The sequence below is a fragment of the Aulonocara sp. 'chitande type north' Nkhata Bay genome, linkage group LG13, assembly GCF_057382095.1.
Source record: "Aulonocara sp. 'chitande type north' Nkhata Bay isolate Kocher_YH1m ecotype deep benthic linkage group LG13, A_spYH_male_GT1.1, whole genome shotgun sequence".
In the NCBI taxonomy this organism is placed as follows: Eukaryota; Metazoa; Chordata; class Actinopteri; order Cichliformes; family Cichlidae; genus Aulonocara; species Aulonocara sp. 'chitande type north' Nkhata Bay.
This window is the reverse complement of record NC_141356.1, coordinates 14691924-14718327: the sequence shown is the minus strand read 5'-3', so window position 1 is coordinate 14718327 and position 26404 is coordinate 14691924. Positions and strand designations below refer to the sequence as shown.

The window sequence follows — 26404 nt, the reverse complement described above, 5'->3', positions numbered from 1 at the left end:
CTGCTACAGAATTTATTTTTGTCAGAAAATATGCATTTTTCAACATATTTTGTTTCTAATTGAGCCTGAAGACAGTGAAAACAGCAGTTTCTGTTCAACCTACTCTCCATGCTCCCTGTGCACAATGAGCCACTGCTGAGGTTTTCTTAACACATTGTTGAGTAGTTTCTGTGGTTGGAGCAAAGGAAGTGGACCATAATGTAGTGCCGCTGATGCACCGCGAAGTCTATTAACTCATTCACCATAAAGTGCCTGCCTGACTCGAGACATCCATCAACCCTTTCTGCCAAGTGCGGGGAGAAAAGTCAAATCACGGAGGCTGTAAGAAGCTGACTTCAGGGCCGAAAGATCACACGCACTCTTTGTGAAACTAATTCCATATGGTTGAGTTTTAATGTCAGAAGTTTCTTTGTTGGTTTTTAAAGGTCACTGAAGCAAATTACTGAGAACCGTTGATTCAGTAATGAGGTGAACTTGAATCGTCACACTCGCTGCATTTGTTACTTCCATACCCTAAACACGCTCACACACAGATGGAAACACTGTATGCATGTACACACTAACATAGCCCAAGGTGTTGAACATGTTGAATTTTGCTGCTATTTTAGTCATTGAACATGATGGTCGCAGCTGTCGGTGGGCCCTCTGGACACATGCACACACAGCCACACATGCATAAGGTCTCAATCCCAAAGCAAGCACGGATCATCTGAGGGAAATCTATGAATTCCCAGGCATGCTTTTGCCCCTAGTTTGCGATCCAAGTTTGAAAAATTATTAAAATATTTTCGAAATGAGCGCTGTACTCTCTTTGTCTTCATTTTCTTTATTGTTTCACAGGCAGGGGGAATTACAGGGATGTGGTGGTAAAAGGTATCGATTCACAGTTTCATGGACTGGGCTTATGAAAGCAAGTCAAAGGAAGAGAAAAACAGTGACAACAAGACACTCTGATATCAAGTCCACTGATTTATTTCCATTTTCAGAGTAATTCGTTTTTCTCAATGGATTTACTAGATCTATTATATTAGCAGGGTAATATCATTGAATATGAGTTTGCAGAAATGAGATTACACAAACAAATCAGCTAAATATTAGTTTATCAGATCTCAAGACAAAACAGGATAAAATGCTTTCTGAAGAAACTGAAATAATGCCTTTCGAACCCATTAATTGATGACCGGACCTTTAAAAGAACATACAGTGTGCACAACAGCTCAACAAGAGGACATAGTAGGTGGGCGTGGGGGTTTGTTTACTAGCTAAAATAGCATCAGAGTACATGATACAAAAACTGTGCCTCATTCAACTGAGGGTTCTCTACAAAAATACATCTAATAACAGCTTTTTTTCCTTCTTTTCTAATGTACACAGTTTATCACAATAATACAGAAAACCTATGTTCATAGCGAACATATGGTTTCATACCCCGTGTGGTGCACGGCTACAAGGAGAGGACACCTTGCTGTGTCATCACACTAGCTATAATTCTCATGTTTTCTTGCACACACTGCTGCAAGAAGAGGAATAAGTTTTGAGGTTTGCTACTGTTCGTAAGCTGCATGTATGTCACCGCAGGCACCTATAGTGTCACTGCAGAGACATGTCTAACCTACCAAAGGTGAGGAGGCAGCATTTACTTAATGATGAGCTCTGGGAAAAACAGCAGAGCAGGCAAAGACTGTTCCTATTAAGCTGTGTGTGTGCGCGCGCGCGCGTGTGTGTGTAGGTGTGTGTGTGTATGTGTGTGTCTGCGTGCGTTCAAGTTTCTGGGATCAATAAGACCAATATATTTTACAGAGCATGCCTTAAGATTTTAGTGAGAATAAGGATGTCAATCTGCCCACAAAAACTGATTCCTGTTGTTGAATTTTAATGCATATTTTTATTTGTTTTTATTTTGTCATAGACGCCTGCACCAGAATAATCCATATTCGCTGAAATGAATAGGTGCTGCCAGTGATGCCCCACAGCAATCGCAGCCAGATGTTCAGCTTCAGAGGAGCGAGAGAAAAACAATGTGTAAGTAGGTGTGGGCGTTTCTCCGCTCTTCCTTCCTCGTTACTCCTGCCATTCACGCCTCTGAAAGTCTGAGTGTCATGCAGTCGGGAGCGGCTCTCCGGATTTACGAAGAAGCGGCGCATTTTGTTATCTGAGACAAATTTCTCCTGCACTTCAGCCGAGATCATTTAAATGCAATAGATTTAAACAAAGAATAAGGGTAGAGCTACGCCTTTTCCGTATGTACTGTGTCGTATCCCTCTGCTTTAAAGGAAAAATCCACCCTGAGGCGTTGTTCAGATAGAAAAAGAAAGAACACTTTGAACATCCTGCGTTTGAGTGAAATGATGTGACTGCGCTTGGGTTATTTTGTCACACACCACAGAGTGGAAAATCACCTGTCAAAGTGCAACAAGCAACCAGTGAGTGACAACAGAGGGGTGAGAGTGTTAATTTTAAGAAAATGGTTATTTTTTCATTACCTGTCAGTCAAATCCTCACATCTTTCTACGTTTCATCGCGGCTCTGTCTCATGGGGAAAACCCCTGTTGGAGTCAACTGTGTCCTGCGGCGTGCTAAATCACTCATTGTGTGCGTTTAGGCCTAAATGGGTGAGTCACTAAATGCAAAGTTAACCACCTCTTCGGGATGTTTGTAGTTCAGCTGCAGTGGAGTGAGACGGGAGAAAATCAACAGTCTAAAACGTCAAGCGTAAAGGTCAGACGCTGGAGCCAGTTCATCAGAAACAAAGAGCAAAGGCTTATTTCTGAACTTAACATTTTGTTCTGACGTTCAGCCGTCACAGCCTAAAGACACACTGCAGTACAGACTCACAATTTATGTTATACCATAGACGATAGTATATAAAAGATGGACGTGGTTTCGTGGTCTAAAAGGGGAAACGTTGGATTTTCTTAAAGCAGGTAGTATATGGTAAAACAACCCTAATCCTCACCTGATTTATGACCTCTGATTATTTTATTATCTCAATAGCTAGTTTCAAGCCTTACTGAATACAACATGTCGTTCGTTTAGTAACTTATGGTTGCATTTAGAGTCAAACAGTTCATAAACCAGGGTATGTTTTAAGGCCAGAGGTGGGCAATTTAACTTTCCAAGGGGCCACAAGAGACGTTGGGTCTGCTGGAGGGGTGCACCAATAGGCTTGTAAAGACTTAAATGAATATTGAAAAGAATTGAGTTCAACTTATTGGTGCAGCTTTCCACTGTGTCTCGTGTGGTCCCATGGGAAAATGCATAGCCCACTCCTGATTTAGCCAGTGCCAGAATATAAATATTAAAGTGTGACAAGGGGTATTTTACAACCATGCATGCATAGGACACAGAGAAATGGAGCTATAGTTGCAAAGTGCAGAAATATCTGTCTTTGATGGCGTGTTGTGGAAAACAGGAAAGTAATTTTTCCTACGTGCAGAAGTGGATTAATGAACTCGCTGCACAGAATTACAGTCGGGGTCACAGAGAGAGCGCAGAATATGCTCAACACATTTCCATTTGTTTTGCGATTTTTGAGTGAGATCATGCTTTCAGTTACAAAATTGTAGGATTTAATGTAGCTGAGGGAGCGCACAGTTGCTACCTTATAATAGATATACAAAGTGCTGCCATGTGAGCATGTATTTCTTAGTATGAAGTCTTGGCAATGGCCAAAAACGCTTCAGTCAAGGTTTTAAGATTTTACAAAGCATTATGTGAAATCATTGTGGGTTTGTTCATCTATTATTTACAATCAATGGCTTTTGCTGTAATGGCAGCATTAGCAGTCCTATATTGATTCAGAAAATAGAAAATAATCATTAACATTTTACATTTTACTGTAAGTTGTGTTCGTGTTATCCACTGATTTTCCAGCTATTCACACCTCCCCCTTTTTTAAAATTTAGTACTGTAAGTTATAGGGTAATACAACGTAAAACAAAGACTATATTTTTGATACATTTATAAATTTACTTATAAACAAATAAATAAATTTAATCACTTTATTGCTATGTAGGATTTAGGACATGGCTTTTCTGTAATTTCAGATGTCAATGTAAACTCTAGACAAATTCATCTGCAAGGTTGCTCTTAAGTGTTTCTTGTGTTTCTTTCCCACACGACTGGGTCAAACTTGTCTGATGCTTGGTTCCGAGATACCTGTTGTTAAGCTTTGATTGGTGTACATACAGACTGCTCTGCGACCTGCAGTTATCCCTAACACTCATCTCTAAATACAGGGAAACCAACATCTTTCTCTGCTGCTTTAAAATCTCATTGAGCCAAGGTTTTCAAAGGGCGACCCACAGGCCAGTGGCAGTCCTTGGTGACATTAGGTAACAACAAGTCAATTCTAGGTAATAACAAATCAGCTTAGAATTACCATCAGGAAATCTGCTCATCCTTGAGCAAACGCAGATGTGTTTGCTGCATCATGTGCTGGCTCCCTAAATTGGCACTTTTAAAACCTCTCTCAAAGAAGGTTTTTTTTCTCTTTGCACTTCCTGAAAATCATTATTCATCTGTTTTATTGCTGTACTGGACAGTAAAATGAAAACATAATTTTGAAAGATAGGAGAAAGAAAGACAATTTTGTTACACAGAGTCTCTTAAGAGACCTTTTTTTTGGCTCATGCTGCATTCACATCGTGTTGGACCCTGAAAATTTCCTGTTATTCTGACTAGATAGTGTTCACATTATCTCGGCCTACTTATGCTTTCACGCCCTGAACATATTATCTGTCTATTACTATGCCAGTCTTGTAGTATTCTACCATTTTAGCATATATTAACTCTGCTGGACCCACAATGGGCAAATTTACTGTTAAAGCAGACTAAAGAGATATCATCTTTTTTAATTCCATACATTTTCTTCCTTGTCTTACTCTGATTCCTACATTACCCACAGTGCCGAGTGACTGCAGATGGTGCACTTCAAGGTTTGGGTATGTTATGCTAGCATTGGATCCTTTAGCTCCAAGCCTACAGCTTTAGGCAGCGATGAGAAATGGGCTACATGTGCCTGCTGCTAAGCTCAGTTCTTTCCAAACTCCACACCCCCAGATTTTATTCAGTTTCAAACTTTAGTCCCAGCCAGTTGACTCAAGGGCAACTCCACAAGACCTGTAAACAGTCTTTGATGTGTAGAATTTGTGGAGTTCTCCTTTAATTTTGCGCTTTATTTAGCTCCAAGTTAAAGAGGATTTGCTGCCATTAGTTCTATACAAATATCTGAGATTCTGTCTAGAATATCTACGATTTTTCAAGTTTGTTTCATTATGGTGTGGATGTGTTTTTCCTGTCTGTTAAATGGTGGATGCTTATACAGTACTAAACAGGGTCCTTTGAACAGTGAATCACACAGAGCTACTCCAGTATAGTTTAAGAATAAAAACATGTAGGTTTAAACTAAGTGAATGTGGCAACAGACTCATATTTTGTTAGTGAAATCTAACCAGAAAATACCCTTTCGTATTTGTTAAACGATGAAGCTTTCTAATTATGCAAAACAGCAAAGTAGCAAAAAATTGCGTGTTTAATGTTTTTAGAACTTTGGGTTTCTTTTGAACCCATTCTGGGAAAAACAACTTCCTGTTGTCCTGTGCAAATCTTGAATGCCATCAGCTCTTGATGGCCAGCGACCCGGAACATACAAATTAATTTAAAGAAAAATTCCTGCACATCTACGATGACAGACTGAAGAAATCTGAGCATGCGAGGGTGAATTCATCCTTTAAAGTCACAACATTTTCTAACGTGCCTCATGAGCAAATCGCCAGCTTAAAATGCAAAACAGCAGCTCTGACTGATTTCTGCTGAGGGAAACGAGCCCAGCTGTGTATCCCTACCACGATCCCGCTGGCTGCACACCTGAGGCTCATTTCAAGTGGGATTGCAGTTGATGAAGATAATTAGCCATCTTTATTGTTTTTCAGATGTGTGAATCAGTGCTTGAGTGTTTGGACGCGGTGATGAAGTTTTCCAGAGGATTTGACTTTAAGAAGGATCAGTTTTGTGTTTTTACTCAAGAGTTCCTGAAATTCCTCACATTTCAGCTACAGTAAAAGTATGCAAGCGATGACACCCAAAGCTGTTTGCACCCACCTGACAAGTAATTTTTTGTATCACAAATGTGAACATGTACCACTCTCAATTCTTTCTTTTTGTTCCTCTTTTTCAGAACAATAACTGCAAGGGCAAAACTGCTGGATGTGGAGTGGGGTACAGAGATGGGTGGTGGCTCTGCACAGGGTGAAATGCTGCTGCTAAGGGATATGGACCAGGGGCATCCAGGAGAGGGATGGGAGAAGATGCATAGAAAGTGGGAGTAAGAGCGGGAGGAGGAGGTAGTGGTGGTGGAGGTGGTGGTGGAGGGATGGGAGATAAATGTGGGGAGAAAGAGGGAATAAGATGAGGGTAGGAAGGAACGGGGAGGTGTGGTGCGGGTGGGAGGAGGGAAAGGTGATGTTGGATGATGGTGTGATGGAAGGAGATAGAGGAAGAGGAGGATGATGAAAAGGATGGCTGGAGCAGGAGAGGAGGATGGAGGTGGATGCACGATGGAGGGAGGCGATGAGGAAAGCGGGGCATCTTCTCTGGGAAGAGACGTTCAAAATCTATCTCCCTCTCCTTACTTCTTTCCTCCCTTTCCTTCTCCTTCCTCCTCACCCATTCCTTCTCCCACTCTTCGTGCCTCTCCTTCAACTTTTTCCTCTCCATCTGTTTCTCCTCCTCCTTCTTTCTCTCCTTCTCCACACCGCTTTCATCCTCCATCTGCTCCCTCACGGGTGCAACTTCTTCATTCACAGCATTAGCACAGTGATTACAATCAGTGACATGATTACCGTTAAAATCGTCACACTGACCACCGTCAATATCATCGGCTCCACCTCCAATACTTTGCTGAATCCCTACGCCGCTTTTGTAATCAATCACTGAATCAGAGAGGCTGTTTTTGTGTCGAATGTGGCACTGAGATTTGGCTTTCTCCTCCTCGCTGTGGTCACTTTTGTTATTTTTCTGGCTGTAATCGCAGTTATGACTAAATGCGTCATTGGCTTTGGAGTCATTAGACTCTATTTCATTCACTGTGTTTTTACATTGACAGTGGTCAGTGTGTCTGTTATTAGTGCTACAGGCAAAATAATCTTCAGAAAAGCCATCCACAGGTGTGTCTGCAGTTTTCTCACTGGCTTTTTTAGCCACGTGACCATGACAAAGACTTTTGTCTTTCTCAAAAGTAGCACTAGAGATGGCAGAACTGTCACGCTTATTTTGCATGGTGCCCTTTCCATCATCCTGACTGTGGTCATTGGGTTTGTTATTGGTATGACAGTCACTAAAAGGTTTCTCCGGTGAACACTTCACCTTTTCCTCGCCTCCAGAGGGACCGACGTTAAACTGGCTGTAGTCATTAGCGTCTGCATTGCTGAATTTGCTGTCATCAGAGCTGCAGTAGTTATCGAGTTTGTCAGCGGTGTTACCCTCCCTGGTATTTGAACACAGAGAGTGTTTTGTCCTGCAGAGCAAATGGCAGTCAACAGTTTTGTCCTCTGAAGTGTTGCAGGTGTCCTTGCTATTGAGTTCAAGCGCCTCGTTACCATCCTGAATGCAACAGGCCTCGCCCTCGTTTAAATCCGAAGTCATATCAGTGCAAGCTCCGTCTTGCCTTAAAACACTAGCGACTCTCCTCGCCTGTCTCCTTCCCCTTTTCCGTTTCTTCCTCGGCGTTGCCCCAGCCTCCGGCGATCCGCTCTTCCTCTTGCTGGCTGTTGCTGCTCTCTTCGACATCCCTTCCTCTGAAAGCGCATCGGCAGGGAGGGTCATGTCTACACAGGCCGGCCTCAGTCTGGGCTCTGTTTCTGTCTGTTGGGCAGAGCAGCATGTGGTCGGGCTTGACACAAGATTGCTGTGTCCTGCAGGTATTGTTTGTCTTTGACTGCACGCTGTTTCTCTAAAAGGAGCAGGGACAAGGCTAATCGTTGGTTTGCATGCTGTTTCTCTGTGAGGTTTAGGAACAAGACAAATTTCTGCCTGGCTTGCAGTGTCACAACAGGAAAAAGGAAGACAGCTAATCGCTGGGTTACATGCGTTTTCTTCAGCTTTCGGAGCAGCGCTTATCTCTCCCTTACTCAGATTCCTTTGCTCCTCATCTCCCTGTCTGTCCTCCTTCCCTGCTTGTGTATTTTTGTGTATCACCCCCATCTCTCTGTCATTCTGAGCAGGGTCGGGTGTAATTGCAGGACAGCATGGCATCTCTATAACAGACCCTGGGACGAGGCTAATCACTGAGTTACATGCTGCATCCCTGCAGAGGAGCTTTCTGAGCCCCTGGCCCCACCCGGAGGCTGATTGCTGAGATTGATGCTGGCTGGCCTCCCTTTTCACCTGCAGACACAGCTGGTTACACCGATTACACCGATTCACAGGAAGATTACTTAATAGCTCCCCTCTCTTCTCGTCATTTCTACCTGCCCTCTCTTGCTCTGTCTGATCTCGTCTTATCCTTCTCTCTTCTCCCCTCATCCTCTTTTTTATCCCTCCCACCAGCCGATGTGCTGCAAGATTACTTAATAGCTCTTTTTCTCTCTTCTCCTCTTTTACGGTGCCCTCTCTTTGCAGCCTGTCTTCTCCTTTTCCTTCAAACATCTGATTCACACAAAGACTGCTTATTATCCTTTTTCCCCTTTCTGACTCTTTTCTGTCTGTTTCCTCTCCTCTTTTCTTTCTCCCCCTTTTTCTCATTCCTCTCCTTACCCCACCCCTCCTCTTCCTCCTCCTCCTCCCTGATTTTTGAAGGCCTAGCGTCGGAGCATGGTGGCCTTCTGCAGAAATGGGAACAAATTTTAAAGCGCTTTCATCATGGCAGCTGGAGCGATCCGGAACTGCGTCGCTACCGCTACAATGGGCTACAAGTTCCATAGGATTTCCTGCCTGTCCTCCTTCATCCTCTTCTTCCCTTTCATCTATCTTCACCTCCTTTCCTCCCTTCATATCCTTCTGCCTCTGTTGGCAGTCAGGTTGTTTGATCACAGATGGCTTTATTCTCTCACCCCCTTCCTCCAGCCCTCCTTTCTTTTTTTCACCCCCTTCCTTGGCCCTGTTATGCGCTCTGAAGTCATAAAGTAGAGGATTGACACTGTAGGAAATGGAGGGCGAAGTTTTGGTGTAGCTGACCATCTCCGTTGGCCACAGAAGAACCCTGCTACCATCTCGGCTCAGGACACGACAAAACGGCTCTTTGGGACGACTTGGAGGCAAAGAAGCCGACTCTTTTGATGGAGCGGAGTTTGACTGGGGAGATTGGGGATTGGGGAGAGGAGTTTGCTTGGGCTGTGCTTGAGCTGACGTGGTTTCAACACATGAAATTGATTTTTTAGGCTCATTTGTTGTAGGACAAGCCAGATCTTTTACTTCTTGGGGTTGGGTTAAATCTGTCTGATTTTCCACAGCATCATGGATTTCAACTTTGCTGCTTCCGCATTCTGAATCTGTGCTTACACTTTCAGAAATATGTCCTGAAATGCCACTGTTTAAATAAAAATGAGCTCTAGTCCCACTTTCACTGCTGACTTGGGCTCCAGTCCCATCGTCCTTACATAAGGAGAGCTGGGCTCCATTCCCATTGATAATTGAGTCCTCTACTCTGATCACATGGCGATTACATAAAGAAACCTGGGCTCCAGTCCCAGAGAGTCCCACAGTTCTTTTCTCAGTAGACATAATGGCTCCAGCCTCAACGGGTCGAGTTTCAGTTTTACTCTCCTCACTGCACTGGTTTCCAGTATTCCAGTGATTTACACCAACAGCAACCATGTCTGCGGATGATTTGAGCTGCTGATCGGTGACTTTCTCCCCCAGATTTGTTTTCCTGTCATGCACTGCCGCACCTTCTTGCTTCCCTGACAAGCCAGAGCCCTGCCCTGCTTGGATAAATACGGCAGCTGATTGGTGTAAGAGGACACAGCTCCTTTTGGGGAGCGAGAAAGAGACAGGGCGGACTCTGCTCAGGATAGACTGGACGTCAGAGGCTCTGCATACTTCCCTGCTGCTGTTGATGCTGACATTGGTGGTATTAGTAATGGAGGGGGTGGTGGAGTTCTTGCTGATGCTGGTCACTGTGGTTTTGTTGAAAATGGAGCCATTATGGGTGGCGCCAGAGGCTGTTGTTGGGATGTTATTGGGAGTAATGGGATGGCTTAAATAATCATGAGCCCAAGGGATCTTGTTAAAGTGGCTGTTTTCTGTAGAGCTGTTGGTATCACTGTTTGTCAGGGTGGTGCTGATGCTGGGTGTAATGGTTGGCAGTTGACTGTAATCCAGATGGGTCTTGTCAAGCACGCAGGAGTCAGAAGCAGCAGTAGTTGTGGTGCTGTTGGCGTCTGTTTGCTCATAGGTCCACTGTGTTTTGCTCAGGAGTGCGGTTTCCAGAGGAAGGAAGGGCTGTATCCGGGGGATCTGAGACTCTAGATGGAGAGGGGAACAGAAAGGATTATAGCAGCTGACACTGGTTACATTTACATGTAGAACATAACAGGATTATGTGTCGAACCTAACTATAAAGAAAAGAGTAGGAAGGGATACAAAATACCCTTCCTACAAAGAATACCATTCATTTTTAAGGCTTCCTATACAGTAATCTCCTTAGGCTTTTTTGAGCATTTTGGTACCGCACCATTACTCTTTTGTTGCTTTCAGCACGTCTAAATATGATTTATGGATGTAGGATGGACTTAGGAAAAAATAAGCGCAGATTTGAATGTGTCTCACTTAGAAATGGCAAAAAATAAGACTTGTGTAATATGTGTAATATCCATCTTTTTACAGCCATTATGGGGCTCACCGTGCTGTCAGACATTCGTCTGTCTATACGTCAGTTTGGTGAGAGATTTAGAGAAATTGTTTGTTGAGTGAAGGTTTTAAGATGAATCATAACTTTAAAAGTGATCTATAATATGCTACATCAGAAACCTTGTTTGTAAACTGTTTGAATTTTAGAAGGGGAATTATGAGTCTTCCTACTCTAAAAGTGAAATGCATTTAGGACTTCAACTCCACTTAAATTCAACCCTTCTTGAACTTTTGCACTGATTTCAAATTTAAAATGAGAAGAGGAAACATATTGAACGCGTTGCTGTTGCTTACTTTTGATCTTATTGAGTTATTCTCACAGCATTTCTATTGAGACATTCACATACACTGTGAATGTGTTGGACAAAATACTGTAATCTCAAGTACAGTATAATAAAATAATAATAACTTATCTCAAGTGCAGTTTTCTCCCTCTTAACTAAAGGAGAAGTAAAGTAAAAAGTAGTAAAAACTCTATAATAGTAAGCAACTTGACCCAGAAGCATCCTTTAGTTATGCTGCTATAGGGAGGTTGCTGGGGATTTCCCATGATGCACTGACTACTTCTTCTCCAGGCCCTGCTACCACAGCATGTCAATAACTCTTGTATTTTTCTTTCCCAGAGTTTGACTGATGTTTTTGTTGTTCATGGACTCTCTATGAGGAGCTACAATCTTTTCTGTCTTCTATATTCTCATGGCTGCACCTCCTCTCTCTCTACTTCTTCCTGTTACAAAGAAATTCCTTCACTGGGACTCTCCACCATTTGACCTTAGAACTGAAGAAGCTTCTCGGATGAGAGGTGAAACGTCTTCAAGTAACTTAAAGAAGTCCAGACGCTTTTCTTTGCAAGCTCCTTTGACTCCTTCTCCCCACCTTCACCAAATGCTTGTTCATATCATCTGGGATCATCTGATCATTTATAATTTGAGTTTTTACCTTACAAAACAAGCCGCCTTGAGACAAGTATTCTTGGTGCTATATCAGTAAAACCGGTGCTATACATGAAACTAAATTCAGTTGGAAAAATATTTTTGAACAAGATACGAAATCTTAAGTTGCGATAGTTATATACCTTCCACCTGTGTTGCTTCCCGTTTCTTTCATTATTCTGTTCTGCTACAGTGTTTCCTCTATCTCAGGTCCACCAGGTAGACTAATTAAGGATTACCCTGCCCCTGCTTATAGGAGGCTGGGAGAAGGGTCTCACTGTCTCCCAGACCAAGTAGCTCTCCAGCATCCCTGCTTCTTTGCTTATTTTCTGGTTCAGGACTCATTGTTTGGCTTGCCCGGACTCTTTATATACTTTTTGTTTCTTTTTTTGCCAAACTTCTAGACATTTACTTCCCATTTTTTCCTGGTAAACTGAAGTTCAGGTGTTGTTCTACTGGGAACAGCAACTTTGTAATGTGTTAAGGTGAGCATTTTTGTTTTTCATCGTAACTATGATAGTCAAGCCACTTCCTTGCAGAGGACAGTAAAAGCAGAGATATAAGCGCTAAGTAAATGCCACCATTTATGCTCAAGCTCCTTAACGCACAACTAAAATACCCCAGTGTCCGCCAGAGCAAAATATAAACTGTAAAATGCTCATATGATATGATTTATTCTGGAGTCTTAAGCCATTCCATTCGCACAAAGGTCAGCACTGCTGAGATGGGTTGGAGTTGGTCAACAGCAAGAAATTGTGTGTCAAGGTTCATCAATGTTGAACACAGGGCAAAATGTCTGTGTTGATTTATTACAGCAACTCCAGTGATAGCTTAATTTTCCCTAATATTCACTGCAACTACAGAGACCCTAAAGCATCATTTTATTCAGTGTCTAACCAACCAGATTAGGTGCTTGTTATGTTGTACTCCACTCCTCCTCAAACCACACCCTCTCATATGTGTGCATTTCAGGTCTTATACATTGGAAAAGAAGTGAAAGCTCTGACATCAGAGTCTGCTGTCAACAGAGATATTTCAGCGATTCTGCAGCAGACCACACGCTATTGAATCCCTCAATATCAAGAGTGATATCCTCATCACCCAAACCAAACACATACTCATAAAGTATTTAAGAAGCCTAGTACATGCCTTTTTAAGTGGATAAAAGCTCTTACTTGTTCCCAGTGTGGTGTTGCTTGGATGGATATTGCTGCCGTTCTGCACAATCTCTGGTCTGGACTGATCGGCTGAGTCGACAGCCACGGTGGTGGACCGGAACATGGGACCAGAACCGGGAGCACTAAGGAGAGGAGGATACAAAGACCAAAGCGTTAAAAGACCGCGAGAACAGGACGCAGCAATAGATCAGAGAATGAAATAAACAGAATAAATTAAAAGAAGAGAAGAGAGAAGAGTACAAAGGAAAAAAGGGAGAAGGGAAAGAAAATGGGAAACGTAGACAAAAAGATGAAGGTAATGAGAGAAAAATGACAAAAGAAAAGATAAGGAAATCAGAAAGAGGGAGATAAAAAGAGATGGAGAGGAAAAGGTTAGAAGAAAGAAAATGCAAGGAAAAGAAAATGAGGAGACAAGAAGAATCAAATGATGAATAAGAAGAGATGTGAGGAGAAAATGAAGTGGAAACAAAGAGGAGAGGAAGCAAGGAGATAGGAGGGAAAGATTTAAAAAATAAAGGCAAAGAGGACAATAGAAATATAGATGGGAAACTGAAAGGAAAAAAATGAAGAGTGGAGGAAACAAGAAGATGAGCATTGAGGAGGGCAAGAGGAGAGTAGAGCTGAAATCCAGCTGAAAATCAATTTGGCCACGCTTCTCTTCTCTCTCCTTTTGTGCCAGGAGCCAAACTGCATTGTTGCAAATCTGAAAATGGCTATGACAGCCGATACTGATACATGTACCCACTCTCCTACCTCCCTCGCTTCCCCCCCTTCCTAACACCATGACACCCCCCTCCTCCAATCCCTCTCTCAGCAGCAAGACATCTCCCCCCCTCCCCTCTGCCCAAACATCTCCCAGTGTCACAGTGGATCAGGTCAGGAGACAACTGAGGAAGCTTCGCCCCAGAAAGGCAGCAGGCCCAGACAAGGTGTGTCCTAGGATGCTAAAGGCGTGTGCTGCTGAACTTGGGGAGCCGCTACAACGAGTCTTCAACCTCAGTCTGCGACTGGGGAGAGTGCCCGCCCTATGGAAGACATCCTGCATCGTCCCGGTCCCCAAAAAGAACCGGCCCAATGAGCTGAATGACTTCCGACCGGTGGCACTGACGTCACATCTTATGAAGACTCTAGAGCGGCTCTTCCTCAACCTCCTCCGACCACAGGTACAACATGCCCAGGACCCACTACAGTTTGCATACAAGGCGGGTGTCGGAGTGGAGGATGCCATCCTGTACCTCCTACACAGAGCCCACTCACACCTGGATGGGGGAAAAGGCACGGTCAGGATCCTGTTTCTTGACTTTTCCAGTGCCTTTAATACCATCCGGCCCTGTATGCTTCAAGAAAAACTGAACAGGATGGAGGTGGACCCCTGCCTGGTGGCTTGGATCTCCGACTACCTCACCGACAGACCACAGTACGTCAGGCTGAAGGACATCACGTCTGACACAGTGGTCAGCAGCACAGGAGCACCACAGGGAACTGTGCTGTCCCCTCTTCTCTTCACCCTGTACACCTCTGACTTCTGCTACAACTCTGAATTATGCCACATTCAGAAGTTTGCAGACGACACAGCCATCATGGGGTGTATCTGGGATGATCAGGAAGAGGAGTACAGAAGTCTGGTGAGGAACTTTGTCGCATGGAGTCACACAAACCACCTGCAACTCAACACCTCAAAGACTAAGGAACTGGTTGTGGACTTCGGGAGGTCCAGAGAAGGTCCACTGCCGGTTCAGATAGAGGGGGAGGAGGTGGAGGTGGTCAACAAGTACAAGTACCTCGGGCTGTGGGTGGACAATAAACTGGACTGGTCATGCAACACAGAGCACCTGTATAAAAAAGCCCAAAGCCGACTGTACTTCCTCAGGAGGCTGAGGTCTTTTAACATCTGCAGGAAGCTCCTGAGGATGTTTTACCAGTCAGTGGTTGCTGGAGTACTTTTCTATGCTGTGGTGTGCTGGGGGAGCAGCACAGCAAAGAAGGACTCATCCAGGCTGGAGAAACTGATCAGGAAGGCTAGCTCTGTGGTCGGCATGAAGCTGGACACTCTGGTGACAGTGGCAGAGAAAAGGACATTAAAGAAACTGATGGACATTATGAACAATGCCAGGCATCCTCTGCACACGGCCATTAACAACCAGAAGAGTCTGTTCAGTGACAGGTTGCTTCTCCCAAAGACAAGAACCAACAGACTTAAAAACTCCTTTGTCCCACACGCCATCAGACTGTTTAACTCCTCTCTGGAGGGGAGAGGGAGGGGAAACAGGAGGACAAAGGAGGGGGGAACAACTAAGCTGTAGTGCCTCTTCACCTCACTGTGCAATACTTTTGTTAATAGTCAACGGTGCAATAGACTCAATACTTGAAATGTGCAATTCACTTGTATTTTTATTTTTATTCCTATTTATTATATTTATCCCCTTCGTATATTTTATTTATATTGTCTCTGTATTTATATATATGTGTGTGTGTATAACTCTGTAACTTCTGTCGGTGCTGTGCTTTTTTGGAAATCGAATTTCCCAGAGGAACCCACCCGAGGGATTAATAAAGTTCTATCTAATCTAATCTAATCTAATCTAATGTACAGTGAGTGGGTTCAGCCGTGCAGCGTGATTGGTCAGAAACACTTCATAGCCACTCTGAAAATACCTGTTAAGCACAACAAAATGCATTTTATTGCATTGTGACCAACGAGATTCTCAGTGATCTCTCTTTTCTTCTTTACTTGCAAGGCTGAGAGACAAACATAGGTCAGTCCAGGAACACATGAAGAAAACTTTCATGCATGGAGTCAAAAGTTGGATGTTAGATCATGTCTTCAGAGAGTATTTTAAGGCAGAGATCAATGTTCGCTTTACGTGGGCGTGCTCGGGTTGGGACTTGCAGCTTTGAGCTCAAATTGTGGATTCGTGTGCAATCGTATACATTTTGAGAAATCAATTTTTTGTGCTTGGTAGCTCGCCAGATGAACCTTTCTCATCACACGCTTTGAGCAAGAAGCAGCCAAATCTGCATCATCTGTTTTTGGACCTCTCTGTTTGTTTATCATTATTCTTACAGGATTTTTTTAAAGACAAACAGCACGTGAGCACAACAACTGTTTGGCAGCCCACTTGAGAGTCCCAGATGTCGGAGCCTCCCACTGGCACATGAACAAACAGACTGATATGTAGATTTTTCAGCAACATTAACACGCAGCTGTAAAGCAGCTCTGACAGACATAAACATGGCGGGGTGTTCCTCGTAATGGATAAGCCAGCTCACGCAAGTTCATCATTTCTACCGTCTGATGATCGTAACTCACTGCAGCTACATGAAAAGGACAGGGCTGATTTAGTAAAAGTCATTCCTGTTCAGTCGGGCGTGAGAAAGTACCCACCTCCAATATTTTGTGAGCTTCTGTTGTGATAATTGTGGTAATTTTGAGGCATATTTTCCACTCATTTTGCATCCTATCTGCTGTTTTCAACCCCTTTCTAGTAACTGTAGATATTTGTGTTAATTTTGTGCAGTCGGAAATTATATTTCAAATTAAAGCCTTAATTTGTTGGTCAACTATTTTTTCAATATTTTGATTACAGGCTTGTGTGGGGCAAACATTAGGTTATTTTTAACCACTCTGACAACTATACTGTAAACATATTGGAACAAACATAGTAACTGAACATGCATAATATTTTACGTAACACCCATAATTTGCTTCTGCAAACCCAGAACTTATCCAACACACCCACTCTGGATGTTACAATAGTACTGGACAAATGCAGCTACAAAGACACTATAGAAATAAGTACAGTGAAATTTTCCTAAATGGGTACTGCACATCTGTAAAATACTTCAAGTTAATTTAAATATAATCAGTTACACCAACTTAAAAAGGTCGAAAATTTCTGAGACATTAAAATGATTGAACTAGGATTTTCTAAAGTATAAGTTTTGATACAGTTTTATTCAATTATGTTAGTATTTGTCACCATGCTCTTCACTCTGAAGCCACCCATGGGTATAACTACTACAACTACTGTTCAGGTCCTTAAGTTTTGTGGCGTACTGTATTTGGGTCTCACGTGGTTACTTAAACACATAATTTTAATCAGATGAGGGTATACATACTAACAAGCGCAGCTATATAAAGTACTCTACAAGTTCTTGAAATATCAAAAGTTTGAATGTGTTCTCACGAGGGTCACCACATGGGCTACACAGGAAACAGGGAATGTCTTTGGACGTGAACACATGAGCAGCAGCGAGGCCAGTACGAGCGCTTTGGTGTTTGTGGATTTTAAATTGTTTTCTTGAATGAAAAAGATGTGCTCGGAGGTTAGACAAGTTTCAAAATGCAGCAGGTCAGGTTGCTGTTTGATTAGTGACATTATTATCCTGTAATAATTCACACTTTGCATATTGTTTACACAGAGTACTAAAGTAAACCAGTGGAGCTATCAAACTGAGACACAGTGTGAGGCTCTTAAATACAAGGCCATCATTAATTCACATTTGAACTTTGAATGTGTCAAGTTCACTCTGCTACCACATGACTGTACCGCACAGTGCAGCTCAAATCACATCATCAAGTTTGCAGATGACACAACAGCGGTGGGTCTCATCACTAACAATGATGAGTCTGAATACAGAGAGGAGGTACAACACCTGGTGGACTGGTGCCAGAGCAACAACCTGTCTGTTCAGGAGACTAAAGAGATGGTTGTTAACTTCAGGAAGACACCCCACTGCACATCAATGGATCTGCTGTTGAGTTGGTCAACAACGGGAAGTTCCTGGGTGTGCACATATCAGATGACCTCTCCTGGAACCTGAACACCACCCCCATCACTGAAGAAAGCCCAACAACATCTTCACTTTCTCAGAGGCTGAACAAGGCCAGTCTCCCCCCTCACGTCCTCACATCTTTTTACCGGGGAACCATTAAGAGCGTTCTCATTCCTCACTATCCAGTACGGGAACTGCACTTTCGCTGAAAAGAAGTCTCTGATAGTGAGAACAGCAGAGAGGATCATTGGAGGCCCTCTCCCAATCATTTCCTAGCTCATCATCAAACACATCATCCGATGTGCAATCAGCATAGTGAATGACACTTTCCACCCCTCACATGCACTGTCCTCCCTTCTTCCATCTGGCAGACGGTTTCACAGCATCAAAACCATAACGGCCAGACACTGCAAGAGCTTCTTCCCCCAAGCAGTCAACTACCACCAAAGGGCCGATAAACATAAACACTTTTACAAACAAACACTTTGACAAACATAAAGATCTCTACAAACATTTTTACAGTACTCACCAGAAGACTCAATAATAACAACACAAACTTTCACATCTACATTATGCTACACTTGCACATTTTACATCTTTCACATGTCTTCGTCTTGTCTTGTCCACAATATCCTGACCATAACTTGAACATAGTATTCAATACCAACATCTCACTTTACTGTAATTACACATGATCACTTTGTATTGTCTTTTGTCCGTGTTTATTATACATAGATATAGTTAGTATTAGTACCTTTTCATCTTTTTCATTTTACTTAAATATAGTGAGTTATTAATTTTTTGTCATTTCTAGTTTTATATCCCCTGTAGATATATTTTGATACCCTTATAAATGCACCATGGGGGGCTTGGGGTGAAATGGCATTTCGATAGATACACTCTATACTATATATATTGTTGTATTGACAATAAAGATCTTGAATCTTGAATCTTTTCCCGCCATCTATTCTGGAATGAGCATTGTCACAGTTTTAAGTCCTGTGTGATGATGAAGCAGAAGACAAACTAAGTGTGGACAGATTATTAATAATATTAGTCTGATAATGTGATTTATTTAGCTTAAAAGATAGAATAAGTTTGAGATTAACCTCATGCAGGACAAATGTACTTATTTATGAGCAATTTTCCAAACTTCTTATAAACATAATGGAAAAAAAATTGTATTTGATAACATTTAATATTACAATAATGGATTACACAGAACTGGGCAATAAATGTCATTACACTAGATGTCTTTCTGAAAGTGCTGTAACTACGTTTAAGGAAGTACGTCCTTCACTGTTATCTTCTTTAGTGCCATGTAGCAGGACAAAGCAGAGCAGCTACCTTAACTCTACTCCCACAGAATGCAATACAATGCAAAACACCTTGAGGTGACTGTTGTTGTGAATTAAATTCAGTAACAACTGAATTTCATTTTTAGCTTATTCAGTAGTCCATCTAGTTTTTTTCCTCTAAATCTGCTGCTTGGTGCTGGTGGAAATGGTACTCCTGAGAGCTGGAAAGTGAACCAAAACTATAAATCTTCTTGGTCATAAAACAAAAAAAACAAAATAGATTTTTTTTATTCATGCTCTGTGGGGCTGAAGAGAAAGGCAGATGTGGACATTGTACTCTTTTCATCCCATTGAAAAACTACAGCTTGAAGTCCTAAAAAAGACTTTAAAAGATAAAGAAAAACACAATGTTTAACAGTTTCACTGATTTTTGGAAAACATATTTTTTTACCAAATCGATTTTGAAACATATTCCATAAAATATAAATGGAGCAACTGATACAATTGAGCTTTTTACACATAAAATATAATAAATGGGTTGAAAGGAAAGAAAGAACTTATGGATGCTACTAACCACTCTCCCGTCCTCCTGTCTTCATGCTGATTGAGTCTCCTCAGCACTCTCTCCTCTCTCTTCTCCTCCCTGCGCCTCCTCTGCCTCCTGCAGGCCAGTGCTCTGTAAAACTCCCTCTGTTTCAGCTCCTTCAGTCGCTGCAGGACAAGCAGAGTGATTAACAGAAGCAGATGCGGTCGTATCAGGGCTGCATTAAAAAGGAGATGTAAGAGGTCAAATGGATAATGCATTAAAAAGATGAATTTAAATGTTTAATTTGTGAGGTAAGTGGGTGGAGTTATCAGTCTTGTGTATTTGCTCTGTCTGTAAGCGTGTGTGTGTGCATTGTTTGTGCATGTGTGTCTATATGCACCGTCTAAGTCAGCCAGTGTCAGCTTTAGTAGAGTCCAGACCAGCTTAATTCACTTATTGAGCTCTGTCTGCAAGCTGTCTGCTGACCGGAGATACTGATACAGTGTGCGAGTGTCATTTGTGCCCGTGTGTGTGTGTGCCTATGTGTGTGTCACAAATAATAATAATGATAATAATATACCTGTGGGTTCACATCTCAAATAGACAGATGACAAGAGACAGACAGCGAGGCGGGCGGAGACACCAGCAAATAGATAAGCAGACATAAATAGACAGACAGATAAAACATGGAGGCAGGCAGGGAGACAGACGGACAAACAGAGGCACAAAGAGACAGGCTGGAAGACAGACACTGTGGGGTTTGTTAAAGTTTGTTATGTAGCCTGTGATTTTTCATGGAAGGTGTACATACAGTGTGAAGGGTGGACAGAATGACAGGAAGCCTCACGGTAGACCATAACAACGCGACAAACTAGGACTGAATCAACACCGTTAGCACACCGTCAACCGTTAAACTGTGAAACATGTAGACTGGTTTACAGCATATCAATATAAATACGAACATTTAAAAAAAAACAACCCAACACGTGATAGTTTCCTGCAATACCGATGATGTTGCCTATTAACCTGAGGTGGAATGAAGGCTATGTCTCTTTTGTGCAAACTGAGCCCAAATGCTCTTTTTTTGCTAACATTTGACTGATTATAGCATCATATTTTTTAGCACTGATTTAGGCCACATTCATTCATAACACACACATTTACTGCTTACTTTTGAACCTATTTTTAACAACCTTTCACACACTTACAGGGAAATTCAGGGGATTCAAGGGAAATTTGGGGTTATGTATCGTGCCCAAGGACACTTTGACACTTTGTGGAATAGAGCCAGTGTCCTTCCAGATGGTCAAGCTGCACAAACTCCTAAGATACATTCATTCAGGTGAGCCCTACATACCAAATCATATCATAGAATGGAGACTACAATAATAGAGCCCTTGAAAAAGTATTTGCCCTCTTTCTGATTTTTTTCTTGCATATTTGTCACACATGTTTCAGATCATCAAAACATTCAATATCATATACAGATAATTCACATGATTAACTGATTATCCACATTTTCTAAGAAACTAACTTACATTTCATCAGCCACACCATGCTCAGATTAATGTTAGACCTTTTGAATAAATAACTCACTTAAATATAACCTGTCTGACAAAATGAAGTATACTATCAGATCAAAAAGCAACACATCATGCTGTGATGTAAAGAAACAGATGAGAAACAAAGCCATCCATCGGTCTGGAAAAACATTATAGAGCATTTTATAAGGCTTTGGGACTCCAGTGAACCACGATGAGAGCCATTATCCACAAATGGAGTAAACAGTGGGACAGTGGAACAGTGGTGAACCGAGTTGCTGGCCGACCAAAATTACTCTAAGAGCGCATCAACAACTCACCCAGGAGGTCACAAAGGAATCTAAAGAAAACATCCAAAGAGCTGCAGGCCTCAGTTGTCTCAGTCATGAGTTCATGAGTCAACAATAAGAAAGAGAGTGGGCAAGAATGGCATCCATGAGTTCCAAGGCAAAAAACTCTTTTGGGAAAATATTTAGTGGACTGAAAAGACAAAAGTCGAATCTTTTGGAAGGTTTGAGACCCGTTACATCTGGTGTAAAACTAACACAGCGTTTTAGGTCATACAAACAGTCAAACATGGCGGAGGTAGTGTAATGGTCTGGGGCTGCTTTGCTTCTTCGGGACCTGGCGACTTGCTGTAATTGATGCAATCACAAATTCTGATGTCTAACCATCAGTTTCAGAGTCATTACCAGTTGCTGCAAACATTTGATTACAGTTCTTGCAGGCAAGGGTGGCACAACAATTTATTAAGTTTAGAGGGCAGTTACTTTTTCACACAGGCACTTTTAGATACCGGTTTTTTTTCTCTGAATAAATGAACTGATCATTTAAAAACTGCGTTATGTATTTACTTGTGTTTAATATCAAAATGTGTTAGACTAACATGTTCAGATCATCAAAGAAAGATACAAAAATAAGAGATTAAGAATCACAGCATTATACATGCTCTACAACTATCTAGGAACATGAAAGTCGTGCATTGCGAACAGTAGAACCTCTTGGAGTCTTAGGATGATGCATGATGACATTTTTCATCCAAATTTCATGTTGTCACATTTAGCTGAATACAGTTTGAGTGATAAACAAAAATAAGCTATTTCCAAAAACAGAAACATGATATTAACAGATTTTCTGGTATTTCCCCTGTTTGTTTTCAGTAATTAATTTGCCCTGTGGTACACAGCAAGATAATGAAATCAGAGGAATTTCCATGTACTTTACATTGTGTCAGCTGGGATACTGAAGCGTCATTACTCAGATGTGAAGCTATCAACCAATGCATAGTGTTTATAAAACAAACACCTCCCTCCACTCCTAGCATCATGTAGCAAATTCCTTTTTAAAAATATATATTAGTCTTACTGCTGTATTAGCAGCATTTTTAAATTAGACATCTCCTTTGTGTGAATCTTTTTTGTGAATATTTCTAAAGGGAGCCCTGGTTCAAGGGATCCTTATGCTTAGTATTCATCTACAATCCAAGGTTGCATTTATTTCCTCCCATGCTGATATTGTTATGTAGTGGAAATGATGCTGACCAGGTGAACTGTAGATAAATCACTGCTGGCAATAGCAAACAGGGAATAACAACTTACCCCAAACATAATGTAATCAATTGGAGTGTTTCACTACACTACACCATATAGAACATGAACAATAGATTTGAAATTAAAGATCCACATCGAACAGTACAGTTTGTATACAAAGGGCTACTGTATCTAGAAAGTTCATCAGCTGTAAAGCATTGGCCGAAAGTCGGTAGTTTCACCTCGAGGATTATTGTTTCCTTTAAGATTCACAGTGCTGGAGTGCAGAGCACACACAAAAAATGATGTGTCACCTTTCTGCTACTGACAGGTCTCACTGTTTAATTTATATATTTTATAAGATAAAAAAAAATATGTCTCTGTAAGCAGCATATATAGGATAAACTGTGGATGGTTGTTTTTCTCAGTCTGGCTCGTTTCATCTGTCACAGCAGCACATCAAGCGCTGGTGACGTAGCCCCTCTGCAAACCACTTCATTTCTAAAAGAAAATGGGACCGTGACTGACCGTGAACCAAAAGATGGGCAGCTTAGCCGAGTGTGTGCAGGCTAGAGAATATTAGTGCTGGAAAATCCATTTCCTGCAAGTTTTGCAGTCTCGAACAATATGCCCTAAATGCTCCGCATCCTCAAGTAAACCTAATAACTCTGACACACAGCTAACTGTGAAAAATATTATGCCTCTTTCATCACTTGCAAGTGAACAAATGGTAATTGCAGCAAATACATTCCTCCCAGCACCTATAATTTTGTAAACACCCAAACAGCTGCAAGTTCTCAGAGTTGCCTTCCTCCACATCTCTCTTTTTTACATCCAACTGAAGAGAGAAAAATAATGAGAGAAGAATGTTGCAGCAATGGGACAATTTCACATATTTAGTTCAGGTAATCAGGCTGCATTATTGATAATCTTTGTGTTTTTATTTAATTAGGAGAATTTGTACTGTTGATTTTTAACCTAAAATGACCCTGTTTGCCTATTATTGGCTTTATAGATTTCATTTAATCTTTATGTCTTACTCTATAGAGGTATAGACTTCGGAATATCTTCATGAGGAATGTCTATGCATGCTGGTTAGTCAACCACAAGATTAAAACCACTGACTAGAGGATAATAACATCGATCACCTCATTACAATGCAATGTCCTGCTGGGAAATCTTGGGAAATAATAGGACTGAAAGCTATATTCTCTTGGGTGAAAGTCCAGCATCTGACTTACGCCATTGCACCTTCCTCCTCTGGACTTTGCTTCTTATCACAATTTACTAACTTGAAACCTGACACTTCAATGTGTAGATTTATGAGTAACCAACACACGTGGAGCTCTTTGGCATTGATTCTCCAAGCCTTTGAACTCTGCTACAGTAACGAACACCATTTTTCCAAATGAAATTTCCTCATTTGGTGTTTTGTTGATGATGGAAAACACATTAGTCTAATGTCTTCCTTAAGTCTTCAATGCAATTCTAGTGACTGTTTCTAGGATACGATTCACATCATTTTCAAACTTATCAAATATGTGACCTCGTACCCTATCGATATGATTACTGTCATCCTAGAAGACACTAGAAGAAATGTATCATCATATGATGAACGTGATCACTCAGAACATCTTTGTATTGATTTGTGTTGACCTTTTCCTCTAAGAAGACCCAAACCATATCGCCCCACCATCAACTATCTGTACATATAAAGTAAAACTGATGACTGCTTTTGCCCAATAAAATAACTTGTATATATTAAACATTGATTATTTCAGTGTTTACTCTTACTTTTTTATATTATTTTCTTTCTCTCTTTCTCAAGTGCAAATGGCCCGTGGATGATATGTATAAAATCCAATATAACATTATACAATTTTGGAGGGGCATAATACTGATATACAGTGGGCTGTGTCATCAGATAAAACCGCCATGCATTATGTGAAAAAAATCAATCGTTAATGGATTTTAAAAAAAGAGGAGAAGAATATTTGTTTTTGGCGAATCTTGTAAGTTGAATATCTGACTGGTTGTGATACTTAATCACATTGATACGAAAATCATTTTTAAAAAATCTAATGCTGCCATAAAACAGTTGTACTTATTGATTTGTAACATCAGCCACAATAGTCTAACACACACGAGCTGTGTAACTGTTAAAGGGGCAACAGTTTTAAACAAACTATCTAAATTTCTGCTTCAGATCTCTTGGTATATATATATAAAGTATATAAATTCAAGAACTGTAACAAGGACCTAATATAAACTCATTTTAAACTTTATTAGGTACACCTGTTCAACTTCTTGATAATGAAAATATCTAATGAGCCAATCACATGGCAGCAACTGAGCAATTCAGGACAGGGGATGAAATGTGATTTAAGTGACATTAAGTGTAGGCGGTCGGAGTATTTCAACAATGGCTGATCCACTGGATTTTCACACACAACCAGCTTTAGGGATTACAGAAAACAGACCAGATAGAGAAACTCTACAGTGAGCGGCAGTTGTCTCGGTGGAAACACCTTGCTGATGTCAGAAGTCAGAGGAAAATAGCCAGACAGCATTTACCTGAGAGAGGCAACAGCAACTCCAATAACCAGTTACAAGCAAGATATGCAGAAGAGCATCTCTGAATACACGACAACCTTGATACTGATGGCTTTCAGCAAGAGAAGACCACAACAGGTGCCACTGATGTGGGCTAAACAAAGGTAACTGAGGCTACAGTTCACACAGGCTCACCAAAATTGGTCAGTAGAAGACTGGGAAATGCTGCTTCATAGGAGGAGTCTGGATTTATGTTGCAACATCTGGATGGTAGGGTAAAAACTTGGCATAACCAGCATGAAAACCTAAAGCCATCCTGCCTTTTATCAGTAGTCCATGCTGGTGATGGTGTAATGGTTTGTGGGATACTTGCTGCACGTACCTCCCTTTGAGCCTCTTAGCACCAACTGAGCATCGTTTGAACTCTACAGCCTGCCTGAATTTTGTTGCTGACACTGTCCGTTCCTTCAAGATCATAGTGTGCCCATCTTTTCCAACAAGATGTAATGCACCATGTCACAAAGCTTAAGTAATCTCACACTGGTTTCTTGAACAGCACAATGAGTTCACTGTATTTCAGTGGCCTCCAGAGTAATGGGACCTCAGTCCAATAGTGCACCTTTGGGATGTGGTGGAACGGGAGATTCTCATTATTATCATACAGTCACAAATCTGCAGCAACTGTATTACGCAATAATGAAAACGTGGACTAAAATATCTCAGCGATGTTTCCAGCACCTTTGTGAATCTATGTCATTAAACTTTAAAGTAGTTCTGAAAGCTAGAAGTGTGTGCCTAATAAAGTGTCTGTTGTGTGTAATGTTGTTGAATACGAATATATTTAAAAAGTAGATCAAAACGTATATTTCAACACACATAAAGTTGTTCAAACTTCTGGTTTCTTCTCTTGAGTGTGTGCTTTCCCTCTCGCTCTCTACCACAGAGAGCTAATTACTGTAAACTCAGCTTTTTTATTTTTGTTTTTGCTTTTTTTTTTTAGCACCACTTGGTCAAAAGATGCTTTGATACATTTTCTCTGCTCATCACAGAGGAAAGAAAAACCCGGGCTTTATGGTTTGATGTTCTGCTTGCTTGTCTTGTTTGCCTATATGTTCTACTGCTGTGCGGTGTGTGGGCCAGACCATCAGGTCAGCTGCAGACGCTTTGGCCCAGTGTTTCACCCATAAAACTAAACCTTTGGGGGCCCTTGTTCCATATGCATC

At 41.4% G+C, this 26404-nt stretch overlaps 1 protein-coding gene across 1 annotated transcript in view; it reads right to left on the bottom strand.

The window, feature by feature from the left end:
• Nucleotides 1-956: 956 nt before the first annotated feature.
• LOC147315847 (uncharacterized) overlaps nt 957-26404 on the bottom strand; it is a 93102-nt gene continuing 67654 nt past the window's right edge. The window contains exons 3-5 of the mRNA XM_086258819.1: nt 19607-19743; nt 12956-13080; nt 957-10463 (exon numbers count right to left, since the gene is read on the bottom strand). Of these exons, the coding sequence (XP_086114945.1) occupies nt 6175-10463; nt 12956-13080; nt 19607-19743 (4551 nt within the window). The 3' untranslated portion in view covers nt 957-6174. The remainder of the gene's footprint in view (nt 10464-12955; nt 13081-19606; nt 19744-26404) is intronic.